The sequence below is a fragment of the Electrona antarctica genome (assembly GCF_951216825.1).
Source record: "Electrona antarctica genome assembly, chromosome: 12".
In the NCBI taxonomy this organism is placed as follows: domain Eukaryota; kingdom Metazoa; phylum Chordata; class Actinopteri; order Myctophiformes; family Myctophidae; genus Electrona; species Electrona antarctica.
Genome location: NC_136793.1, coordinates 9,669,814 through 9,680,810, shown reverse-complemented (window position 1 = coordinate 9,680,810; position 10,997 = coordinate 9,669,814). Strand labels below are relative to the sequence as shown.

General features: G+C 48.2%; 1 protein-coding gene across 1 annotated transcript in view; it reads right to left on the bottom strand.

The window, feature by feature from the left end:
• Nucleotides 1–589: 589 nt before the first annotated feature.
• atp8b5a (ATPase phospholipid transporting 8B5a) overlaps nucleotides 590–10,997 on the bottom strand; it is a 96,754-nt gene continuing 86,346 nt past the window's right edge. Inside the window, exons 23-29 of the mRNA XM_079516037.1 lie at nucleotides 9,797–9,980; nucleotides 8,943–9,166; nucleotides 8,143–8,226; nucleotides 7,081–7,326; nucleotides 4,584–4,722; nucleotides 4,236–4,366; nucleotides 590–1,452 (exon numbers count right to left, since the gene is read on the bottom strand). Of these exons, the coding sequence (XP_079372163.1) occupies nucleotides 1,123–1,452; nucleotides 4,236–4,366; nucleotides 4,584–4,722; nucleotides 7,081–7,326; nucleotides 8,143–8,226; nucleotides 8,943–9,166; nucleotides 9,797–9,980 (1,338 nt within the window). The 3' untranslated portion in view covers nucleotides 590–1,122. The remainder of the gene's footprint in view (nucleotides 1,453–4,235; nucleotides 4,367–4,583; nucleotides 4,723–7,080; nucleotides 7,327–8,142; nucleotides 8,227–8,942; nucleotides 9,167–9,796; nucleotides 9,981–10,997) is intronic.

Below are 10,997 nucleotides of genomic sequence, written 5' to 3'. Positions count from 1 at the left end.
CCAGGCCACTCCTCCCCCACTCAGCACTCAAAAAATACAAATGAAAAACATTAAAGTATTTAGCTGCGTGTGGAGCCACGACGACATGCCTGAAACACGGAGAAAACACAGCATGGAGTGCATGCTGCGTGGCGCAAACCACACCAATGATTCGAGACGCAACGAAGCGATCATCGCAGCGGTCTGATATGTCCCGTTGCATACGGATGCATGTCGTTGCATTGTCACTCGTCGCGAGTGATTCAATTCAAAGGAGCTTTATTGGCATGAGAAAACTAGTTAGTGTGTGTGTCAGTCACAATATCCAGCTCTGGTGTGTGTGTGTGTGTGTGTGTGTGTGTGTGTGTGTGTGTGTGTGTGTGTGTGTGTGTGTGTGTGTGTGTGTGTGTGTGTGTGTGTGTGTGTGTGTGTGTGTCGCTTTACGTCAAGTCGCAAAAACACTTTGCCGTGGAAACCCAGCGGTTTACGTTGTCTGTGTTTGCAGCGACCCTGCCTGCTCCAACATGTGGTGCGCGGCATCGACTGGAGCAGCTTGGAGCAGAGGCCGGTTGGAGAAGAGCGCCCTCTAGTGTAATCACTGAAAACACTAAATGATGTCATTTTGCGTCAATGGCAGTCAATGTGTTTTAACAATGCAAGTCTGCTGCCTCTCCCGTCAATTCCAAGTTGTACGTGGTTGCACACGAGAACTAGCCGATCTACAAGCTCGCAACGTGGCACGATGTGGCGCGCTGTGAGCTTGTAGGTCAGCTATTTTTAATGCACGCGACACATGATCATTGAGCCTTAAATGCCACGATCACAGTTGCTATCCAATGTGGCTCACACAGCAGTAGTGACGGCTGGGAAGTACAAACTCTTGTAGCACAAAAAGGGGAATCGCCTTGGAGAGTTTGGCGAATGAGTCCGTAAGGATGTCCAACAAATCCTGAAGCAAGTCGTCGCTCTCATTGCAAAGGCATACATCATGATTCTTCCCAAATCTGACTGTTTATGACGTGATTGGCCTGTCTTTCTCCTGTTTATGACGTGATTGGCCTGTCTTTCTCCTGTTTATGACGTGATTGGCCTGTCTTTCTCCCAAAAGCGCCTCTCCAAAAAAAACCATCATCCTCATGCAGATCAGAGGTCCGCCGTTGTCCGATACATCTGCAGCGAGGTCACCTCCACGTCCTGCACCTTGGCGTTCTGGGGGCGTCCCGTGGGGCTGTAGCCGGCCGAGCGTCCCATGGGGCTAAAGCCCCCCATGATGGGCCGTCCCGTGGCCTGGCCGAGGCCGGAGGACCTGGCCGCGGCGGGGCGGTGCAGGTAGCGGGCCGACGTCACCAGGTTGCCGTAGCCCCCCGTGTGCGAGAAGGCGTAGCCGGAGCGCCGCGAGCTGGTGCGGCGCAGGCGCGCACGCCGGGGCGGCGGAGGGGGCGTGGCTTTGGCCCGCCTGACTTTGAACATCACCTGGAAACGTGGAGAAAGGTTGAAAGGGATGTTTGTAGCGCTCCATTTTCCTGAAGAAAAATAACCTTTCTTAAATGCAGTGCCACGATGTAGGTAGATCTTCTGGGGTTGCATCCATTGATTAGACATACTGTACTAACAGTCCGACATGCATTAGTCTGACAACACCGTGGCTCCCGACATGCGAGGCTGGTTACAAGTAACTAACTAACTAACCAACTAACCCGTGGAGGTTAAAACGAACCCGTGGCTCCCTACATACGATGCCGGTTACAACTAACCCGTGGAGGTTAAAACGAACCCGTGGCTCCCTACATACGATGCCGTTTACAACCAACCCGTGGAGGTTAAAACGAACCCATGGCTCCCTACATACGATGCCGGTTACAACTAACCCGTGGCAGGTTAAAACTAACCCGTGGCTCCCTACATACGATGCCGGTTACAACTAACCCGTGGCAGGTTAAAACGAACCCGTGGCTCCCTACATACGATGCCGTTTACAACCAACCCGTGGAGGTTAAAACGAACCCATGGCTCCCTACATACGATGCCGGTTACAACTAACCCGTGGCAGGTTAAAACTAACCCGTGGCTCCCTACATACGATGCCGGTTACAACTAACCCGTGGCAGGTTAAAACTAACCCGTGGCTCCCTACATACGATGCCGGTTACAACTAACCCGTGGAGGTTAAAACGAACCCGTGGCTCCCTACATACGATGCTGGTTACAACTAACCCGTGGAGGTTAAAACGAACCCGTGGCTCCCTACATACGATGCTGGTTACAACTAACCCGTGGCAGGTTAAAACTAACCCGTGGCTCCCTACATACGATGCCGGTTACAACTAACCCGTGGAGGTTAAAACGAACCCGTGGCTCCCTACATACGATGCCGGTTACAACTAACCCGTGGAGGTTAAAACGAACCCGTGGCTCCCTACATACGATGCCGGTTACAACTAACCCGTGGAGGTTAAAACTAACCCGTGGCTCCCTACATACGATGCCGGTTACAACTAACCCGTGGCAGGTTAAAACTAACCCGTGGCTCCCTACATGCGAGGCTGGTTACAACTAACCCGTGGAGGTTAAAACTAACCCGTGGCTCCCTACATACGATGCCGGTTACAACTAACCCGTGGAGGTTAAAACTAACCTGTGGCTCCCTACATACGATGCCGTTTACAACTAACCCGTGGAGGTTAAAACTAACCCGTGGCTCCCTACATACGATGCCGGTTACAACTAACCCGTGGAGGTTAAAACTAACCTGTGGCTCCCTACATACGATGCCGTTTACAACTAACCCGTGGAGGTTAAAACTAACCCGTGGCTCCCTACATACGATGCCGGTTACAACTAACCCGTGGAGGTTAAAACGAACCCGTGGCTCCCTACATACGATGCCGGTTACAACTAACCCGTGGAGGTTAAAACGAACCCGTGGCTCCCTACATACGATGCCGGTTACAACTAACCCGTGGCAGGTTAAAACTAACCCGTGGCTCCCTACATGCGAGGCTGGTTACAACTAACCCGTGGAGGTTAAAACTAACCCGTGGCTCCCTACATACGATGCCGGTTACAACTAACCCGTGGAGGTTAAAACTAACCTGTGGCTCCCTACATACGATGCCGTTTACAACTAACCCGTGGAGGTTAAAACTAACCCGTGGCTCCCTACATACGATGCCGGTTACAACTAACCCGTGGAGGTTAAAACTAACCTGTGGCTCCCTACATACGATGCCGTTTACAACTAACCCGTGGAGGTTAAAACTAACCCGTGGCTCCCTACATACGATGCCGGTTACAACTAACCCGTGGCAAGTTAACCGTTTCCGTCCATCCAACGTGTCAGCACGTCCTAGGGGTCCCAATCGACGCGTCCTAAAGACGTCTGTAGACGTCCTAGCGCATCCTCAATGATACGGGGCGAGATAAGAATATTCTGAATTTTTCCCTTTTTATTTATTTGTCAGTTTGCCTTTCGGCTACCTTATGCTCCGCTCTGTCCCCATGTTAGCTTATCATTGAGTTAGCCGTTAGCGCGGCGGAAATAATGACTCGTCTCTCCTAATCCAGGGCGCTTTCCGTGGTGTTGAACGGATCGATATACTGGCGCTTCATTTCTGCTCCTCATCCGTCTCTCCCGCAAAATATGAACGCTTTTTGGATCATATATCGTATAAACTAAAACGATCGCAATGTAAGCTAGCTATGTAAAGTGAACCTTTTTTAGTGGATTGTTTCCGGGTCATGGCTTTCCGAGTAAAAGCGGCCATGTTGTTCCGGCATCCCAGAGCTCCTATTTTGAAGGACTTCCGGCACTGATTGTGTTAAAACGAACCCGTGGCTCCCTACATACGATGCCGGTTACAACTAACCCGTGGAGGTTAAAACTAACCCGTGGCTCCCTACATACGATGCCGGTTACAACTAACCCGTGGAGGTTAAAACTAACCCGTGGCTCCCTACATACGATGCCGGTTACAACTAACCCGTGGCAGGTTAAAACTAACCCGTGGCTTCCTGTGAGGTTATTGTTAGGTTAGGGTTTCGGTAGGGTGTCGGACTAATGCCTGTCAAACACATGCACCCGTTTGTCTGTTCTTCATTTGTTTAAGGAGTTGACAGTACTTGTTGTGACCCATAAAAATGGATCCACAACCCAAAAATGGTGCTCTGTTTTATACGGCCGGGATTGTGTTTGACTTAAATAAACAAACACACAAACAAATAATAGTATCCATGCCGTGATTGGCCAGCGGCCCCACCTTGTCGTTGATGGTGGGACAGAGCTGGATCAACAGGAAGCGGTAGGTGACCACAGGAAGTACACACAGGGTGGAGGTGAGGAGGATGGTGAGCCACATGTTGGGCTGGTTCAGAGAGTTCCTGGCTGTACCTGGAAGCGCACGCACACACACACACACACACACACACACACACACACACACACACACACACACACACACACACACAAACAAGCACTTAAGTCACATTTTATACTTTTCTGCTTGAAAATAGTGAGTATATCTGATCCTTTTTTGTTTTTGCATTACTTTACATTTGATGACCTAAAACCACTGTATTAGATTGTAGCGTGAAAGCTCCTCACTCACCTATGAAGGGGAAGGAGGAGGGGAAGATGAGGTACATGCCGTTGCTGTACATGGCGAAGGTGACAGCGAAGTACATGGCCAGGCTGCCCACCACGAAGAACGTGTTGACCGCTGTCCAGTACGCCATGTCCAAACCCAACTGCAACAGGCCCAGGGTGAGGGGAGACAGGATACAACAGGCCCAGAGGGAGGTGAGACAGGACACAACAGGCCCAGAGGGAGGGGAGACAGGACAGCACAAGTCTATTCATCATTCACAACGTTTTATTGACGCCATTAGACGTGTGTTGGGTTCAAGGGCTTCTGCCAGAAATATGGGGAGGGGATTACTTTACTGTCCAATGACATATGGGCCACGTTATTGTGCACATCATTGTAACATCTTACTCCATTAGTGTAAGACATCCAATGTAGGCCTACTACACCATTTCTGGTGTGAAATGGCACGAGGGACGAACCCCACAAAAAGACCACCCCCAAAATGTGCCCCTTTCTTGGGTTTGGGCCCCTGCCCCCTCAGTGCTCTCTGCAGGGCCCTGAGACTCAGGCGACGGAGTCCGACAAGGCTGAGGCTTCTGGTTTAAGGACTTCGACGAGAATCTGTATGCCGGAATATTCAGGGTGAGCGACAAAATAGCTAGGAGAATGAGACTCGCAGGACACTGTGGGGTGGCCAGAGGCACCAAGAGCTCCCAGCCAGCAAACTGGTGCTGTGGGAACCAACACATGGGCACCGGTCACGAGGACGTCCCATACTAACATATGTGGATGCACTCGAGAAAGATGCAGGAGCGCAAAGCACCAACGAGCTGGCCGGATGTATGGAGAACCGGGATGACTGGAGGCGACGATGGAGGGCTCATCTGAGGAGACTTCAGTGTTTTGTACCATACTATTGTATGTATAAGTACAGAACAAAGAATGTTTGCTTTCGCCATCTTTGTTGAAGAAGAGTCTGGGCAATTGACATTTAGTCTTCCTAGAAACACTAAAGGTTTCTAAATCTTATATTTAGATTTAGTCTGGCTTAATGTTAGGGTTTGGGGTAATATCCGACATACTTAAGACTCACCCGCTCAAAGTGACTAGGGCTTGGGCTGTTATTTCTGGCAGACATAGTTGGTGGTTGATTTCACCCGCGTGCACACTGCTTAGACTTGTTTTCATTTGTTCGTTGCTGTTGTTATGGTCTTATGGTACGTTCAAACAAGCAGATGCAAAATATACAACGATAAACAGCATATGTGTCGCTTTGTATCTGTGTTGCCACAAGTGTCACTGAAGTGCCAATAATCATGGTAAAGCACACCCTCGAGCGTAATATTGCGATTACACAACAGTTACAGCTGATGTTTATGCTCGTTTGAAGTGCAGCAGAGTGGCTCTCAGCCTCAGCTTGATGGCCTCCAAAGTATAATATGTCCCCTGAATCATAGGGATATATGCCTTTGGATTAGTGGTTAAGATGTTGGCTTTCCATGCGGGAGATCCGGGTACGATTCCCGGGGTGTGTTCCCCACCCTGCAAAAACGTTTCTTTGTTCTCCGCTTACAATAAACCTAACCCTAACCCTAATCTAGGCCTAAGGTAAAGTGGGGAACATAGAACCTGGGGAACATAGGGATGACCCCTACAGAAGCATGGGTTGAAGCTCAAAAACAAAAACATCTATTTGATTGGTTCGCGCTTCGCTGCGTCATTGCAGCTACAGTTGCTGATTTGTATCTTTGCATCTGGAAGTTGAACCCAGCTCAACTTCAATTTGTAGCTTTGTATCTTTTGCAGCTGCAAAAGGTCAAATTTGCCTCGTAGCTTCACACCGCTGGCTTCCTTTTAACAATGAATGGTAGACTGTATATTTTTGCATCTGCCTGTCCGATGCTGCGTTCACACAGGCAGATGCAAAGACACAGTCTTGCCATTCATTTTCAATGGAAGCCAGCGGCATGAAGAGACGTTTGTAGCTGCTGCAAAAGCTACACAGCTACAAAGCAACAAAAAGTAACGCTGGTTTCAACTTCAGCTCCAAAGATACAAAGCTACAGATACGCTGTGTAGCTGCTTTGTATCTTTTGCATCTGCCAGTGCGAAAGCAGCATGAACGCAGCATTATTATGCTTCCGCATTTTGAGCTTGTAGATCTGCTACTTTTTTACTTTTTTACTACTATTTGAATCCCGAAAAGTAACTGCTTCGGACATATGAGGTTTCCACCCCAAACGTTGCTTATAAAGGTACATTTATCCTACCCAAACGTTGCTTATAAAGGTACATTTATCCTACCCAAACGTTGCTTATAAAGGTAGATTTATCCTACCCAAACGTTGCTTATAAAGGTACATTTATCCTACCCAAACGTTGCTTATAAAGGTACATTTATCCTACCCAAAAAGAACGGCTATTTGTCAGCAAGCAACACATTATAGGCCAAATGGTAAAACCGACAATAAAAGCGAAACATGCGCGTCTCCGTTGCAGGCGCGGACATTCTCCGTACCTGGACGCAGACCGTGACGAGGAGGCAGGTCTGGGTGAGGAGGGCGAAGGACTGGTAGTCGGCGATGTCCTTGCCGTCGTGGCGCAGCGTGTCGTGCATGGCCGCGTAGGGGATGAAGAACAGCACCAGCGAGCTGTAGACGCTGTGCAGCGCACACTTGAAGAACAGCGGCTTGTTGAAGTACAGGTTGAGCTGGCCGGGAACGTAGAGCTCCGGGTGCTGGAAGCTCCACGCGTCGTTCACGTCCTGCACGCGTGCGGGGAAGAAGTATTCAAAGGAGCATGAGAAAACACACATTTATACAATGTCAAAGTATAATGAAAGCTGTTGGAAATGGTATATAGGCCTACAGTTGGAGGGGGTGGTACAGCATTGTGTAAGTCATGTCAAGGGTGTTGATTTAACCGCTAAATCTTAAGCCCTATTTTATACTTAAAAATTAAAAAACAACAACATTTAAATAGCAAAAAATAGCTAATCAACAAGCTGACGACAACTTGTCGGATTGTTAGTTGTGACGTCTCTGCATTATTCGATATAAAAATCACACCCGTGTGAACTGAGTAGTGCAACTCAGTGTGGGGGAACTTCCAAACCCACAGGGGGGCGACTGTGGCTCAAGAGGTAGAGCAGGTCGTCCAATGATCCATGGGTCGGCGGTTCGAATCCCGGCTCCTCCTGTCTACATGTCGAAGTGTCCTTGGGCAAGACACTGAACCCCAAATTGCTCCCGATGTGCTGGTTGGTACCTTGCATGGCTTCCGCCGCAATCGGTGTATGAATGTGTGTGTGAATGGGTGAATGTAATGCACAATCTATGTAAAGCGCCTTGGATAAAGGCGCTATATAAATGCACCATTTACCACAGGAACGCGCCACACACAGACCTCCTCATAGACGGTTCGAATTTTGCAGAGCCAAGCGCTGTAGAAAGGCCAAGCGTCTTGTCTTGTGGTTGTTTACCTGATCAAACAGACTCATGCCCAGTACGGGAAGCGCCGTGTACACCAAGTTATAGAGCGTAATGTACCACTCGTCATACACCGTCTTGTGGTTGTTTACCTGATCAAACAGACTCATGCCCAGTACGGGAAGCGCCGTGTACACCAAGTTATAGAGCGTAATGTACCACTCGTCATACACCGTCTGGAGAGAAAGGAAAGGAGGCGGTCAGATCTATATGACAAGTGTTGGGAGAAACCCATCACCTGTAACTCCACTACTTTTCCAACAAATGAACAGTGTATCTAATGACCTTTTTCCAATTCAGTAACATACTGTAGTTACAATCTTCTGAAATTAAAATATGCTCATTACCTTATGTGAAAATAGCTGACAATTTCAGAAGATTTTATTGATATATATTACTTTTAAAGATATTCTTTTGGGCTTTTTTTTGCCTTTTATTTGACAGATGATAGTAGGTAGACAGGAAGGGGGAGAGAGATGGGGGGGAGGACACTCAGCAAGGTTCGTCGGGATCGGGACTCGAACCCCACGACACCCTGCAATGTGCCTGGACCGCTGAGCTGTTGATGTATTACTTGATGGGAGACCTGCTCTCACTATATATTTTAATCTGCTCATTTTGTGTTTATTTTTAAATGTCTTGCCCTCTTTCTTGAAACTGCAAGAAAGAAATGGAATTTGTACGACAAAGAATTTCACCCACTTTTTCACACCTGCGAACAAGTGATGTGACAATAAAATTGAGTTGAGTTGATTAACACTTCAAATGTTACGGCGTACCCTTTTCTTTTACCTTTACAGCCCTATGCGTTTTTCCCAAAAGGGACGCGAAAAGGGTCTTAAAAATCGAACGAATCCCTTACTTTTAGACGACACAAACGTCCGCGTCTCACCTGGGCGGAGAAGCCGCAGAAGAAGGCATACCAGAAGTGGACCAGGGTGAAGGTGAAGTTCTTGTAGAAGAAGTAGCGCAGGAACTTGCACATGCGCAGGTAGGACCAGCGGCCGTGCACCAGCAGGAGGCGCTGCAGGAAGCGGAACTGTGCAAAGGAGTAGTCACTGGACAGCACGGCCTGCATGCCCTCCTGGCCCGAGATGCCCACGCCGATGTGGGCCGCTGGCGGGGGAGGAGAGGAGAGCGATGCAGTGGATCTGACTGGACTCACAATGACTGTACTTTAGCGACAATGGGCTCTATGCACACACCGCCATTTTGGAAAGAACTTGGGGCCCCTTCCCTATACTTCCTTCACAGGTGTTACCCGCTGATACCTATGGAGGCTCTGTTCCATCCTGGTCAAACAGAGTCAGGGTGCTGCTGTTGTGCATGTTGGCTCACTGGACACACTCTGCTACACCAGTGGGTCTCAAGGTGTCCTTGAGTGGGTTCCAAATGGCCCCGTAACTCTGAGAGTGTACAAATGGAACCAAATGGACCCTTACGGGTCCATTTGGTTCCATTTGTACAGTTGTGAACCGTAATCAATTGACATTAAAAAAGGCTTCAAAAGGCGAACTCGGCGCAGAGGGCGTTTGGACCGGGAGGCGTCAAAAGGCGATTACGGTGCCGAATGAGTTAAGTACATTTTGATACCAATATTTCTGTGTAGTTTCACTCAAGTAAAGTTTGAATTCCGGACTTTCACTTCTAACAGAGTATTTCTACACTGCGGTATTGATACTTCTACTCACAGCACGACCAAGTACAAAATGTGAGTACTTTTCTCCAGCGCCGCGGGTTGGTTACCTTTGATCATGCTGACGTCGTTGGCCCCGTCTCCTATGGCCAGGGTGCAGGCCTGCTTGTGCTTCTTCACCAGCTCCACCACCTGAGCCTTCTGCAGAGGAGTGACCCGGCAGCAGATCACAGAGCTGCACATGCACGCTGTCCGCAGGAACTCCAGCTCCATGCTGCGCTCCAGCGCATACGCCTGAGGAGGATGACCACAATGTTGACTGTCTGTCTGGCAGCGCAACAGGCCTATCTCACAGCCCGCTTTCCACGCCCACTTCTGGTGTCTTTAACATGAGCATTTACACGTTTTTTTCTCTGGAGAATCTAAGTACATTTTCTAATGTAAAAATGTGACAGACCAATATTATTATGAAGCAAACAAGATGGTAAATCAGCTCGAACAGATAGAACAAACCTTACCTTGAGAAAACAAAAGTTGTAGACTTCTTAAATTACCTCTGTTAACATGTAGCGTCTATGGAGTGACGTCACGCTATCACCACTAACCCCGAAAGGGGGCGTATTAAGGGGGGCGGGGAAATTCTGTGAGATAGGCTTACTGACGGGTTCAGATGTTTGACCACACACAGCAGAGTGAGTACAACTAAAAACAAATAAAACTGAACTTGAAAACACATCGTGGCGAGAATCTCGTCACTGGCGATGTGAGCCTTGGAAGGACGGGATCGGCAGGCGATGAGTTAACCCATTCTGGGCGGGAACCCCTTTTGGTGTTTTAAACATTATGTTATAATTTAGCTATTGAAAAATAGCAGATCTACAAGCTCATAGCACGCCACCGAGTGGCGCGCTACGAGCTTGTAGGTCTGCTATTTTTGAAAAATCGTGAAAATGTGCCTCAAATTTGGAATATATTTTTTCAGAACAAATCTTTGCTTCTGGGGAGGTCCCTGGAACAACATATTTTCAGATGGGGGTCGGAGGCCAATTACAGATCATTTTTGGGGTCCTTGACATGAAATATTGAGTGATATAGGCCTAGAAACATAGGTATTTCAGAAAACTGTCAGGATTTAGAAGACATTTATTTCAGGCCTAAATGGGTTAAGTATAAGCGTATATAAACATACAAAGTCAATGCAAAGACGAGAATTGCACAAACGGGACGAACCGATGCGAATATATATATTCAGGTCTGAACGCAGCTTAACCCTTTGGCTGCCACCCCCTAATTACAGCTTATTGTGACTTA